This window comes from Labeo rohita, chromosome 21 (assembly GCF_022985175.1).
Source record: "Labeo rohita strain BAU-BD-2019 chromosome 21, IGBB_LRoh.1.0, whole genome shotgun sequence".
Classification (NCBI taxonomy): Eukaryota; Metazoa; Chordata; class Actinopteri; order Cypriniformes; family Cyprinidae; genus Labeo; species Labeo rohita.
In genome coordinates, this window is record NC_066889.1 from 27,629,597 (window position 1) to 27,644,355 (window position 14,759).

Consider the following 14,759-nt stretch of genomic DNA (forward strand, 5'->3'; position numbering starts at 1 on the left):
ATGGTGGTTACCGCCCTTCATTTTATATAATATATACTGTCCACTGGTTAAAAACCTTGGCCACCTGAGGGAAGATCTATGTTTAAATATCAGTTTTATTATTAAAATCATGTCTGATGCTTTGAGCAAGCAATAAAGTCTTATTAAAATTTAGCTACACGCACACGCGCACGCACGCACACTTTATTGTCCCTTTGTGTCAAAGTGCAATTTGTACAGATGGAAATCTACAGCCAGAACCACTTCACCCACACATGCAATTACAGGCAATTAACGTGGTGGCTTGTGTACCAATAGTTCTTTGTGCTCGTCACGGTGACAGTTCAATGTTCCCAACTCTATTTGCGCATCACAGACAATCCCCGGCGTTAACTGACCGCTAATGCATAAAGCGGAGCCTTGGGGAATGTCGCATTACGCAACGTACGTGCAGGTGAATTGGCGCGCATTCCTCAGTACATAAATGGCCATATTTCCTCAACCGTTAAGCGTGCAGCCAATCACAGGCGAAAGATGCTTCAGGATTCCCGCTGGTACCGGAAAATTGGACAAATTTGGTGTAGATGTCCCTGTTAGAAACGTCAGAGAATCTCTAAGCCAGATTTCGTCCATTTTGGAAAAATAGAAAGAGGGAGCGCAGGAAAAACCGAGAGCCGAGCGGTGTGAATGACACCTCGAAATCTGTCATTATCGACCGGCCGGACATTTCCGTCGAATCTCGAGAGATGAATGTGAGATCAGGTGTGTGTGTCTCGTCGTGAAAATGTATGTCTGTGAGGAAGGAGGGAACATTATGCTAGCGCAGTGTCGAGGACATTCTGGGAACATTGTGCTTCTGCGGAGTAAAAGCTCAGCAGGGGCTCGTAAGAAGTCGTGATCTCCTGCTTTTAATAATAGCTCTCGGCTCGTGACCAGCGGATGCCCAACTGTGGCGCGTAATTTTCGCGCCCTCATTGTGCCGGCGTCTGTTATTCGCGCTCTTTGTAAGTGACCGTTATTAGCGTCGACTAAAGGGCTCCTAAATTAGTTCCTGTTTAAATTAGAAACCATCTATCAAACAAGGTCCGAGCGATCGAGGGATGTCCAGTGAGTTAAATGATTAATCTGTTTTAACTTACATCGTTCCTCAGCAACATTTAGAACAAAAGCATTAGCTTAACATATAGTACATCAGTAAGAAAACATTTAGCATGTTGCTAGGCAGTTGTTCTGATGGGGGGTTGTCTATTGTCTCAAATCCCCACAGTTTTAATGATATTTTGGTCTTGTCTATGGTATTTTTACCTGTTTTATCATCCTGTAGGTGAAAATTATACACCTGATCACAAACCTAACACTAAGTAAGAACATGTAAAACCAGTAACCAGTTAAAAATGCAAAATCCATCATATTTGGATATGATACCTTGGAGTGACAGGTAAATATGGTATATGAATGTGGTAATAGGTACCATAATGATAGAATTACTATACTGTGATATCACTACAGTATCTTTTTACTAGTAAAATAGTAAAGGAAATCACATAAAGGAAACCAGTCATAAGGGTCCATTTGAAATTTGAGATTACATCACCTGAAAGCTGAATAAATAATAAGCTTTGATGTATTGATGTATGGTTTGTTAGGATAGGACAATATTTGGTCGAGATACAACTATTTAAAAAATCTGGAATCTGAGCGTGCAAAAATTTGTCCAGTTGTCCAAATTAAGTTCTTAGCAATGCATACTAATCAAAAATTTATTTTTGATATATTTATGGTAGGAAATGTACAAAATATCTTTATGGAACATGATCTTAATATCCTAATGATTTTCGGCATAAAATAAAAATCAATAACTTTGACCCATACAAATGTATATTTGGCTATTGCTACAAACTTACCCATGCTACTTAAGACTGTTTTTTTTGGTCCAGGGTCACATATATGTTTTTTAGAAAATATTTACCATCCCACACAGTTGTCTTTTTAACCTTTCACCCATTGTACCATATGTGTATGTGTTGTAGAGTACGCTATGTGTTGCAGGGGAGTGATATTCACAGGTTCGGCTCTTCCTACACCACCTTCTCCTACTGTGCTCACTCTTTCTCCCTCAGTCTCTCTCAGTAAAGGTTACAGGGGTGATTCATAATGAGTAAAGTGGCATTTGACAGCACCTCTCACTTCAGATCCATCTCTCAAGTCAGACTCATTTGGTTGTGTAACTATTTTCATAATTAACAATGTTGCGAACAGACTGAGTGATTGTCTGAAAAACATTAATATTCAGATGGGAAGAGACATGAGGTAAGGCGGAGAAGGGAGAACATGGTAAAGAGAACGGACTGTTCTAATAATAGCTCGCAGGAACAGTCAGTCAATGTTGGGGACGTACTGCCATCTGCTGACCATGTTCTGAATAGTCGTGGTAGAACATTTAAAAGCTGCTTCCCCCATTAAACACTCTAATAAAACAGCTTCCACATACAGGAGGAATGTGAACAGAGGCTAGAATTGCTGAGGCTTGCATGAGCTAAGAGCAAAAACAGCAGGAGAGACTCTTTACTCTTGCTGTTAACTAACTCTGGCAGTAATACTTATGCCCATCAAACATGAGCCCTGGCCAAAACCCTGCCTGCCAAAACAACATTTTAAAACATGAGCATGTTGCTCATATTCCAGAAGGTAGCCAGCATAAATAAGATAACCTGGCAACCTTGCTAAAAGGTTTCACGATAAAAATCCACCCAATTGCTATTTAAAACTAGCCCTACACTACAAAAAAGGTGCTTTAAAAGGTTCTTCACAGTGATGCCATAGAAGAACCATTTTTGGTTCCACAAAGAGCCATTCAGTCAAAGGTTCTTTAAAGAACCATCTCTTCCTTACCTTTTTATAATCTGAAGAACCTTCTTTCGCCACAAAGAACCTTTTGTGACACAAAAAGGTTCTTCAGATGTTAAAGATTCTTTAAACAAAAAAGGTTCTTCTATGACATTGTGAAGAACCTTTATTTTTAAGAGTGTATTACATTTTGGGGGATCAAAAACAACCCACGACAAGAGTGTTAAAGTAGCCCAATTTCCCACAAACTTGGCAACACTGCTATTTAGTCAAATTCTATCTTTGACATATACAGTACCATAATATCAGAATGCACTGTTGTTCCAAACATGGCTAAATTAAATGGAAGTTTGGAGATGTAGACTTTAAAGACTTTAAATACACCAATACTTCATTTGTTTGCCAAATGAGAATCAAGTCTCCCAATTTCAGATTTAATTTCATTTGGGATACTATATTAGAAGATAAGCTGGTTATTTTGAAACAAGGCTATTGTTTCTGACCCACAGAAAACACAAATCTTAGTCAGATGGAAGTACAGTCATACATGGGACAGATTGACGTAAAATGTTGTCACATATCTTGAAATGATTCTTTTATTGCTGCCAAATAGGAATGAGAGACTCCAAAATTTTTTTCTTATCTTTTATCGTAATACGTAATATCATCCTTTCTTGTAAATGTCTTTACAATGATGCAGCTCCACCTGCATTCTATGCAGGCAGCTGATAACTGTACCTTCTAACTGACTGATAACAGGAAATACTGTCCATCTCTTATCTATCTAAATGTTATATGATGTAGTTAAACTGCTGAAGTTCTTTGACCAGAATAAAAAAAAGATTATTTTAAAAAATGGCATACACATTGTGTATACACGTATCCCAATTCTACACACACACATTGTGTACAAATGTGTTTCACACTTTCAGAGACACACATAGGGCTGTGTGTAATTGTGTGCTGGTATAAACATAGCATTACGGGAGTTATTTACAGAGGGTCCATGTCGTTATTTGTACTGAACTTCTGGAAGTCCTCTGGAATGGTGTCTGGAAAAGAGATGTGTTTATATGAAACAAATATTTCCTAACATTATAAATGCTTGCTTAGGTTTGTGTTCTCACCATTGCAGCGGTACTTCAAGTTTGACCAGATGATGTTCTCTTGAGAGAAGCAGAACACTCCCAGTCTTCCTCCTCTCATTGTAGTATCAATTGTCACCCCAGAATCTGCAACCAGCTCTGATCCCTCATAGAAACGAACCCTGAAAACAGTCTATACTGTATCATCTTGAATTTTAACACACTTTTCTTCAAAGGTAACAGCTTGCTTGGCTTCAAACTTTGAAGAATTCTGATTGGCTCACCTGATGTATCCGACTTGTGGGCGGTGCTGCAGGTACCAGCGGTATGAAACCTTATCCTTCCATCCAACGTTTCTTGGATCCTTCCACAGGAGACGCACTTGATCATTAGTGTCACCTGTATGCCAGAGAGAGTTCCTCAAATGCTCACCTGGACCAGTCTTGGACTTCACTGCCTAGGAAACAAAGATAGAGTTATGTTAATTCCATGCAAGACTTTCTTACAAATTTGGATATTAAGTTCATCTCATCAACCTTCAGCTGAATGCCAGGTTCAGCTACGGCTCTGAAGGGTGTGGCCTGCCAGTACGTCTGCTCTGTTTGCTTCCACATCACCACGTAGAAACTGGAAGAGTCTTGGTAGCCAAAGATGAAGCCGGCATAGTCGTCATCAGTCACCGTATTCACATGGAACGTTCCCTCGAAATCAACACCGCTGAATGCAGTGTAACCTGGTCATTGGAAAGGAGAATGGCATCATTCATAAAAATAATTGAATGCATTTCCAATGCATTTCCAATTTCCAATTGAATGCATTTCCAATTTCCATTCATAGAAATAATTAAAAATGTTAATTATTTGACCAAATAAGAGGAGTCATATTAAATGCATGTTAGTGATAGTTGTTCCTGAGTCCCTTGTTTGTCCTGAACAGTTAAACTGCATGTGGTTTTTTAGAAAAGTCCTTCAGGTACCACAAGTTCTTTGGTTTTTCAGCATTTTTGTGTATTTGAACTCTTTCCAACAATGACTGTATGATTTTGAGATCCATCTTTTCACACTGAGGACAACTGAGGTTCAAATGCTCACTGATGCTTCAGAAGGAAAACTATGCATTAAGAGTCAGGGGTGTAAACTTTTGACTTCAACTGTACGTCATTAACAAATAATGGAGAAACATGCATCCACTCACCAACGGCAAGACCAGGGTCACTATTCATAGTCTGGACAATCTCCATTCCCTATGAAACAAGGCAACGAACATATTAGAATTGTATGTCTCAAACTCAGTTTTATAACATTCTATGTCTCTTTTGCTGATCTGTCACCTGGTTAAGAACCACCCAGTTGGGGTCAATCTGAGCATCACCCTCTGGGTCCAGAACAACAGTCTGATAGGCTCTGAAGTCTGTCAGTGTGATCTCTGCATTTTCTGGACAGTTGTCAATCCGATCAATCACCTTATCTTGGTCAAAGTCTGATTCGCATATGTCGCCCACTCCATCATCTGTGGAGAAATAAACAGGTGGGTGAGGGATGATTGAAAAATTATTTCTGTATGTTCACTGCAATGAAAAATACAAGACTTTCTGAGAGTAATTAGATGCATTTCTGGATTTCTATGTGAAAGGCACATATGGCTTTGAAAGACTTGATATGCAGTGCCAAGTCGTATGTCAGCTATTTATATTGAGTTTGACAGTCACTGTTCATTTTCTGTTTTCATTCTAGGCACATTATGCTTTTCACGTTTTGTTCCAATGAAGTAAAACAGGGTGAGCATTTGATCACAAAAAAACGTACAGTACACACTGTGACTATTTAAGGATTAATGATGTACTCACTGTTGTCATCTATTTGGTCAGGGTTGGGCACCAGCCGGCAGTTATCTGGTCCAGGAGGCAGTGTGTCGGGAATGCCGTCATTGTCATCATCATCGTCACATTCGTCTCCCAGTCCGTCTTTATCTGTGTCCAGCTGGGAGCTGTTGATTACCAGCGGGCAGTTGTCTTTGCTATCTTGGTGACCATCACCATCGCTGAAGAATACAAAAGATGACATCACAGGAGTGTTTGCAATTTTCTTCAACAAAAAAAGTTTGGAAATTTACGATGGAGAAACAGACATGCAAACCGCATTTGTGTTGCATGAGTGATGGATTTTCATACCTGTCTTGATTTGTGTCGCAGGAATCTCCAACAAGATCATTGTCAATGTCAGACTGGAAGGAAGAGGATTGAAATATTTATTATAGTACCAAAGTACAGAAATATGTATTTGAATGCAAATCATGTACCTGATTTGGATTTGGGATGTCAGGACAGCTATCGCATGCGTCTCCCACCCCATCCCCATCACGATCCAGCTGGTCACGATTTTTCACTCGCTGGCAGTTATCCAGGAAGTTTTTCAGCCCTGGCAATCAATAAAAGCAGACACCAAAAATGGGAATGACTCAGTGCCAGAAAAACAGAGACAAATCTTTTTGTTAGAACCCAATAATCAAGGGGAGTTTACCATCTCCGTCCATGTCGTCATCGCATGCATCTCCGAGGCCGTCAGAATCGGTGTCTCTCTGGTCTGGGTTATCCACTCGGATACAGTTGTCACATGCATCGCCATGGCTGTCCTTATCACTGTTCAGTTGATTTATATTTGGCGTCAGCCAGCAGTTATCCTAAAATGCGTACATATACACAGGAACAAAGTTTGCTTCGTAATCAGCAAGAGATTCTGCAGGGCATATAAACAGCCACGCCTCGAATGCATGCATTTACCTGCTCGTTTAGTATTCCATCTCCATCTGCATCTGGGTCACACGCATCACCTTTCCCGTCGCCATCTGCGTCCTCTTGTCCCGAGTTTGGAACGGTAACACAGTTATCCTGATATTGAGGAAACAATATGAATCAGCTCTCCCGTAGACAGCCCTAAGCAATTCAATATCGATTGCATTGTTACCATAGTTACCTTTCTGCAGGTTGGGTCTCGGCAGCGCAGCTTCTCATCGGGGTACCCGTCGATGTCAGTGTCTTTACCGCAGAGATAACCGTTTCCAGCCCATCCAATGCCACACTAGGAGACAAAGACCTTAGCATTCGCCCTCAGCATTTCCTATATATGTGTGAATGTGAATGTGTACCTGGCATGTGATGGTGCCATCTCTCTCCTCTATGCATTGCGCATTGGGGTCGCAAGGATTCTGTAAGCGGTTTCCGCAGCTTTTCTCTGGCTTACAACCTCTGATCTGATCACCTGTAAATCCAGTCTTACATCGGCCACACTGATATGACCCCTGTAGAAGATAACCACACATTTTGAGGTACTTTTCTTACACTTTGCATCGTAGAGATGCATTATAACCAATACTCAGTGCCAATACTCACCACAGAGTTCACACAGACGGAGTTAGGCGTGCATCCTCCATTATCTGGTCCTTTGCACTCATCGATATCATCACACACCTAAAGGAAATATAGGGATTAGGAGATAAATGACCTTTCACAATGTTAATCATTGGCTGTGCATCAAATCATCAATGATAAATGGTCATTTTTTCGAATTGCCTGAACTTCCAACATGTGACCTGCACACAGTGGTGCTGGGGATAATGCTGTAGCTTGATGCTTCACTTTGCATAAGTTTAATGCATTAAGGAACTTGTTCAGTGACGCGAATCATGCAAAAGGGCCCCAAGTCATTGCATAAAGTTTAATGCATTAAGGAACTTGTTCAGTGACACGAATCATGCAAAAGGGCCCCAAGTCATTGCATAAAGTTTAATGCATAAAGGACACTGCATAATGTTTAATGCATTCAGGAACTCATTCAGTGACACGAATCATGCATAAGAGCGCAACTCATCAGTGACGTACCTGCTTGTGCGTTTGTGCATAAGCCACGCCAACACCCTCCAGTGGTTTGCCCGTGAATCCAAGAGGACATGCCTCACAGCGGAAACCTGGAGCCATGTTCACACACCTCACGCCAGGGAAGCAAGGATTAAACTGGCACTGCAATAGATACAAACATGCATGGCAATGACATTCATTCAACCCTAAGTTTGAATTCTGGCTCATGGTTCTTTCCTCTCCCATTGTTTCTTGTCTTACTCTATACTGTCCTATCAATCTAATGCACTACTCAAACTTCAGGACATCATACCAGGACATCAAGGAAAAAAGTAATGTTTCTTGATAGGATCCCTTTAATGAAAAGACACATACCTCATCAACATCATCACAGCTGTATCCATCTCCAGTGTATCCATCAGGGCATGGACCGCACTCCACCCCATCGGCTGTTTCTATACACATGTCATCACGGAAACACACTCCGGGAGTGCACTTTGATTTCACCACCTCCGTTCCGCCCAGCCCTGGAATTAACCTCATATTTAGCATTTATGGTGTGGTTTGAAGCATTCATGATAGGTCTGTAATTGAACACTCCTGGTTCAAATCTGCTTTAGCTTTCATGGCTTTGAAGTCATGACTGGAGTATTTGTTTGACACATGTTGCCATGGGTATTTGTGGACACTGAAAAATGTATTGTTTGGGTTTCTTATATGGATATCTGCATCAACAAACTTGCGAATCACGCATGTCTTGCTCATCACAATGTCTTACCACAGGCCTGGCACTCGGAGATGGTGTTTCTCAAGAAAGAAGTTTCCTTCACCTGTAAACATGCGTGCAAACACCAAAAAATCTCTGTAAATAAGGGATGGTTGAAATTAAGAACATTAAACACAAGGGTAATTGACAGGAAGGTTTTACCTGCTGAATAAGGACATCTTTCAGCTCGTTAATAACCTTTGTCAGCTCCAACATCTGATTTGTAAGCTGTTTTGTGTTAAGCCCTTTATAAACAACAAAAACGCTAGTTTTATCATTTTAGCAGATAAACAATTTATTCTCATTTTCTATCTTTATCTCTTATTTTGGAATTTATTCCTCAAATGTATACTCAGTACTTAATAGGGCTTTGACACAAATTTTACAATTTGATTAGATTTTGATTCACAAAGCTTGCAATTCGATTCAATGTTTATTATTTCGGAAATATATCAGGAACTAAAAACTCTAAACTATATACTAAAATATATATTTAGTAAAATGCTCATCTTTAGAGTTTATTTTTTTAGCCGACTGAGTTCGCTCACCGATGTTTTTTTTCTGAGGTGAATACAATGTTATGTGACATATTGTTTACAAGCTGCTATATTGATGTCTTTCCGCAGATGAAACACTGATTGAGCAAATACATGAGACAGGATACAGATTTTGGTAAGTTGTACTCTTTTTATTAAACATACCTTTGGATGTTTATTCATCCCTGCTGAAAAAAAAAAACAGCTAAAACCAGCTGAAGCTGGTTGGCTGGTCTTAGCTGGTTTAATCTGGTTTTAGCTGGCTGTTCCAGCTGGTCTCCCAACGTGACCAGCTAAGGAAGTGGCCAGAACCAGCCAGCCAAGCCAGCCTGCTGACCAGCTAAAACCAGGCTGGATGACTAACTAAAACCAGCTGTTTTTCAGCAGGGATGTTTATTTTGTGCTAAAATTGGTATTAAGGTGGAGGAGATGATCAGTTCACTCTTGAACTGAAGCGATCTGTCACTCCACATTAAACAGCGCCAAAACGGCATTTATTGTTTGAATATTGTACAAATCTGAGACTTAGTTCATATCAGAAATAATAAAGCCCAAAGCTTATTGCGATTTATTGTATTGGAGGTGCGCTGCAGTGTTCCGTTTACTGAAAATAGGCTAGACTAAAGCCTAGATTTAAAGTCACCATGAAATCAAAATTTTCAAAAAGTTCAAATTTCAAAAAAAAAAAAAGTTCAAATCAAAAAGTTTTTTGGCTTTTAGTATGAATATGTTAGCCTAAAGATTATCAACAAGCTAGTTCCAAAACATTGACAAAATTCATATTTAGAAGATATTGTCATTCAAAACTTACAGTCTCTAACTTCCACCAATATGAATCTACGATTTTGATGACATCACCCTGCACTTCAGATTCTCATCAAACATTCTGTCCAATCAAATGCCCTCTAGAATCCGAACGCCCCGCCCTCTACACCATAAGTAGACGCTGAAGCTGCGGCTGAAATCGGTTACTTGTTAACAGAATTTGTATTTTCTGTACGGCGAATGGTATATTGAGGATAGGGAAGGATTCAGAGAGTTTAAATATGCTTTCCGTTGGGGCAAAAGAAGTCTGGTTTCGTGCTGTGTCACGATAGCATGGAGCGGATCAAATGCGCGTATCAGCACAGACCACAAACATATCGCACAGAATGGTATGTTTTTTTGGGATTTGGGGTTTTTGGTCTTTTTTGTGCCTTTAATGGACAGAATAGTAGAGAGATGACAGGAAAGTAATGGGCGGAGAGAGGGGAGCGGGAGCAGTAAAGGACCTCGAGACGGGATTCGAACTTGGGTAGCCACGAGCACAGTTGCGCTATATGTCGGCGCGCTAACCACAAAGCTATTGACACCGAAATAGAATGGTATGTTTTATTGCGATATGGATGTCATACGCTATCAAATGGAGCTTTACGGCGCTCAGAGGCTGTGATAAAAACAAAATGCTATTGGCCATTTAAAAAAGGAGGCGGGACTGCTTGATATGCCCCTCCCTGTCTTCCTGTTTCAGATGAAATTATGTCAACACATAGAATAACTCTGCGCATTTCAAAGCACTTCAGTGGACGTTTAAGTGCATAAAAATTAGAATCGATTTTTTTTTTACCCAGACCTAGTAATTAGGCTGATTTAGTGCTGGTTGACATGACTGTTGTCTTTAATGGAAAACGTCTGCCAATGCCACTGGAAAATGTTTTATTTGTAACAAACCATCTAATCATAACATACTAGCAACATCCTGGCAACCACCAAAAACACTCAAGCATTGTGCTATCAGATTTTGCACATGCACCACTCATGTTTTCTTCAGAAAATGTAAAAATTACCTAAAGTCTGTACAGAGTCGCTCTGATGAGTGTGGCAGTCCTGCAGCGATGCAACATTTTCCACTGAATCACCATATGCCAGTTTGAGCTCCTCCAACTCCTCCTTGCCAATCAGAACAGAAAGAGCACAATAGTGAGTTTTTGTTAGTGTATTTATATGAAAATCCTCCAAATACATCTCTCATCATGCGATGTGTCTAGCTATTAACTATGTTTGTATACTTGTGCTTTCCCCTGCATAGTTTTGAGCTCCACTCCCTGGTGATTGTTTAGGCCGTTAAACACAGCTGGTAAATCTCTCAGCGTCTCCACCAGCCTGCAGTCCAGGTGGAGCTCCACCCCAGGCACCGGTAACACCCCCTGGTTGTGCGGAAAGCCCCCCGGTTGGCCCACCTCCAGTCCCTTCAGATGGAAGAGCAGGCGATGCTTCTCACCGTCAGCCAGTTTGAGGTTGTTGAAGGTGACGGTACTCATCCTACCATCTCTGCGCAGGTATCGTAAAGTAGCTACAGAGAGACAAAGAGTGACAGTTTTTATCCATTTTAGAGCTTAAAACATTTGTTTTTATGCTAAAGTGGGTTTAAAAAAGTTTAGGTACCTTTGTTGAGTTTCCCAAGTACAGAAAACTCAAAGTACTTGCTGTTGTCTCGTGGATTGTACAGACTAAATATGGTGTTTCCGGTTCGAGGCTGGAGACGGAACGTTGTGAGAATAAAGAGTTCTGTTACTCCCTGCTCTGCCAAACCTCCGTGCAGCAGATCCGGTAGGCAGTCCGGTGACGTTAAGAGGTTATACACTGCAGGGAAAACGTTATTTAAAGGTTAAGTGTAACTCAAAGTATACTGCACACAAACATGTAGTTGTTTCCCAGGCTAATGCATGCTGGGAGTGATGCCCAGGTTGATGTAATTTTTCTTAGACTGTAAATGCTGTTCCTGTTTATTTAGCCGACTGCATGTGGCCAAATAAACGTTTGGGGATTCGTAGTTCTTTGAAGTTTGCAAATGGCACAAATTAGTTGTTGTTTTTTTAAAGCTTGACTAAGTATTCAAATTCGCATTGACATTTTGAATGTTTTGGCAATGCGAATGTGTGTTGAAATGCTGAAATGCAGACCGTATCTAACATACGGGATGGATGATATACATTTTGGTGAGCGGCATTTAACAAACCTAGAAATTTCAGTTCCGTCATGTTCCAAAATAAGCAGAAAAGGCTAAAATTTCAGATTGATATCTTGAGTTTTTAAACAGAAACTGCTGTAACTGGTCTTAGTTTGTGTAGCTGAGACTGACTGGGATCGAACTGGATCTTATCCACTGAACATTTTCACTGGAAAACTTCATGGAAACCAGGTGAACGGACAGCCGCCGCGGTGTCACTGCCGGATGTCAAACACAGATGTTGGTTGTTATGGCCGATGGAAGCGTGCCATTGGCTGAACAGGCAAACATAATGTTGTATGAAAAAATGTTAATGACTCAGGGATGACGTCTTCCCCAATATTTTAACCGAAAGCGATGATCTGACTCTCATTTTCATGCCTTAGCAATCAGCACATCAGGACAGCTAAGCAAAATTCCCACAAAAAACAATCCTATTGTTGTGCTTTGTGTTTTTCTTCACTTTCTTGTGAAGCATGAATACAGTTTGAACATTTCAAAGAGCTGCTTGTTGCTCAAATGCATAATTTCTGTTCACAGATGGTGTGTTGAAATATTTACATGTTGGCTGTGATTGCCAACATGTGTGAGTTGACTATGTATTATTTGTCATTTTAATGATCAAACATTCACAAGTCTTGAAGTAAATATTGCATTGACATTAAACAGGGGGAACGTTTATGGTCTCTGTAGGTGGAAGTACTCTGTGTTATCTTTAAGTATTATGTGTCTGCCTTTCGGATTCAATAAAATAATGCAATCTCATCCTATCTGCAAAAGACATTATGACTTCTATAGCCCAGAATGAACTACCGTTCACACACACACACACACACACACACACACACACTTTAACTCTCTCTCTATTACTCACAGGCAATTACCAAAAAATTGAAATTGGAGCCTGATGCTTTGTGATAAACACATCCACATTGTATAAATTGAGAAACCAAAAAGGAGATGCCAGGAAAATGTGGGATACAGAGAACGAGACAGGAAGAAAAAAGATCAAAGTAAAAGAAAAACAAAATTAAAAATGTGAGAAAACAAAGAAACCAGCCATTACAGAAGAAATCAGACTCTTTTAGACTGAGAAATACAACTCAGTGTGAGAAGACAGAGAAATGGTGAAGCACGAATGTGAATAAAAGTACAGTAAAATGAACTCATTAGTCAAACCAGGTTAACTAGTAGTGAATTAAAGAAACATTTTAACCTGTTAAGAAAACTTGTACTCACCGGTTGATTCTGCGCTTGCTGAGCTGAGAGTCAAGATCAGAGAAACGGCCGCGAGGAGATGCATCGTGCCGGTCATCCTTTATCACAACCTTCTGCTGCCCCTCAGAAGGAGTGTGTGAGAGCTGATATTAGATTCCTTTGTGTATTTTGGATTCAGTGTCTTGTATGTGAGAGTTTTATAGAGAAGGTCTCTGTGTGTGAGTGAGGGACAGAAGAAAAGAGTGAGGTCTGTGTGCCTTCGGGTTTTAATGATGTGTGTGCGTGTTGGGTTGAGGTAACAGGCTGTCTGTCAACTCACAGCAGCTGTGGTGGGCGGAGTTATGAGTCTAACAGACACCCCCATGCTGAGGGGGGCGGAGCTAAGAGCGGTGCCGTATAATTGGCGGGCCTGGCTCTTATTGGTACCTTTTATGAGGTTCCATTTGTTCCACATCCTTCTCTCCGTGCTCCCTTTCCCTCCATCCGTTCTTCCCCTCTCAGATTTTCACATACTTTCCTGTCATTTTGACTGGCAGGTGCCGTAAAAAATGTCTGCCGGGGTGGATCTCTGGGGAATTGTTTAAAGATAACTGGATGGAGGGTTGCTAATGTTCCGTGAAGGTCTGAATCTTGCGCAAAAGGATTCTGTAATAAAAAATAAATGAAAAAGTCAGATACACATGGGAAGCAGGCAAATGGTAACAGTTGTTTAATGATACAGCAGCAATTGGGACCAATTTTCTCATCTTTCAACTCAGTGGCAGTTTAAAAACATTTAAAATAGAACTTTACAAATGGCAAAGAAACATCTATTAGACTATGAGTTGTACGTGTGTTTCACAACACCCCAGCAACCACTGAACCATTACCCACAACGCTCCAGAAACTTCCTAGCAATGGTCTAGCAATCACTCAGAACCAACCACCTAACAACTACCCAGGAACTACCCTGAAACGTCCTGGCAATGCCAATCAACCATCCACAACACCCCGGAAACATCCCAGAAACCTTTTCCAGTGCCCTTGCAACAACCCAATTCAGCCAAACACCCCAGCAACATTCTAGCAACTACCCAAAAACTTCCTAGCTATGCAATAGCAACCTCCCACAACACCACAGCAATCACCTAACAACCAAATTAGCAACTACCTAACAATGCCCCAGCAACCACCTAAAAACCTCCCACAAGACGCCAGCAAGGGCATATCAGTTAACCCAAATACTTCAGAAACGTCCTAGCTATGCCCTAGCAACCTCCCACAATGCCCCAGCAATCAGCCTCAACTACCCAGCAACCACCTATCAACCTCCCACAACACCCCAGTAACGTTCTAGCAACCAACCAATCAACCTGAAACTTCCTAGCAATATCCACAACACCCCAGCAACCACCCAGAAACATCCCAGAAAGGCCCTAGCAACCTTCCACAATACCCTAACAACACCCTAGCAATCCCCTACTAACCTTCCACAACACTTCAGCAA

The 14,759-nt window shown here is 40.8% G+C and overlaps 1 protein-coding gene and 2 long non-coding RNA genes across 4 annotated transcripts; 2 read left to right on the forward strand and 1 right to left on the reverse strand.

Moving 5' to 3' along the window:
• The first annotated feature begins 300 nt into the window (after nucleotides 1-300).
• On the forward strand, nucleotides 301-11,272 carry LOC127152092 (uncharacterized). 2 transcript variants are annotated; one of them, XR_007825035.1, is made up of 4 exons: nucleotides 301-741; nucleotides 9,157-9,202; nucleotides 10,899-11,025; nucleotides 11,135-11,272. It is a non-coding gene; the product is annotated as an uncharacterized LOC127152092 (long non-coding RNA). The 2 variants fall into 2 exon arrangements; XR_007825034.1 differs by lacking the exon at nucleotides 301-741 and having other exon boundaries at nucleotides 8,787-9,202.
• Nucleotides 758-5,911, forward strand: LOC127152096 (uncharacterized). Its single transcript, XR_007825040.1, has 3 exons — nucleotides 758-1,086; nucleotides 5,645-5,688; nucleotides 5,779-5,911. It is a non-coding gene; the product is annotated as an uncharacterized LOC127152096 (long non-coding RNA).
• thbs4b (thrombospondin 4b) lies at nucleotides 3,395-13,571 on the reverse strand. Its single transcript, XM_051092489.1, has 22 exons — nucleotides 13,295-13,571; nucleotides 11,491-11,688; nucleotides 11,115-11,398; nucleotides 10,893-10,995; nucleotides 8,693-8,775; nucleotides 8,543-8,594; nucleotides 8,140-8,291; nucleotides 7,789-7,926; nucleotides 7,300-7,377; nucleotides 7,056-7,208; nucleotides 6,884-6,988; nucleotides 6,691-6,798; nucleotides 6,431-6,590; nucleotides 6,210-6,328; nucleotides 6,082-6,134; nucleotides 5,758-5,951; nucleotides 5,242-5,420; nucleotides 5,106-5,154; nucleotides 4,448-4,644; nucleotides 4,196-4,368; nucleotides 3,954-4,093; nucleotides 3,395-3,878 (listed from the first exon to the last, which is right to left on the reverse strand). Exons 1-22 carry the CDS (start codon nucleotides 13,368-13,370, stop codon nucleotides 3,820-3,822), a joined length of 2,853 nt encoding a protein of 950 aa, XP_050948446.1. The 5' UTR covers nucleotides 13,371-13,571; the 3' UTR covers nucleotides 3,395-3,819.
• Nucleotides 13,572-14,759: the final 1,188 nt, after the last annotated feature.

Coding starts and splice junctions, on each gene's coding strand:
- thbs4b (XM_051092489.1), bottom strand. CDS start 13,370: ATGACCGGCACGATGCATCTCCTCGCGGCCGTTTCTCTGATCTTGACT. Junction 7,378..7,788: donor ATGCACAAACGCACAAGCAG/GTACGTCACTGA, acceptor TATTTCCTTTAG/GTGTGTGATGATATCGATGA. Junction 4,645..5,105: donor TGACCCTGGTCTTGCCGTTG/GTGAGTGGATGC, acceptor TCCAATGACCAG/GTTACACTGCATTCAGCGGT.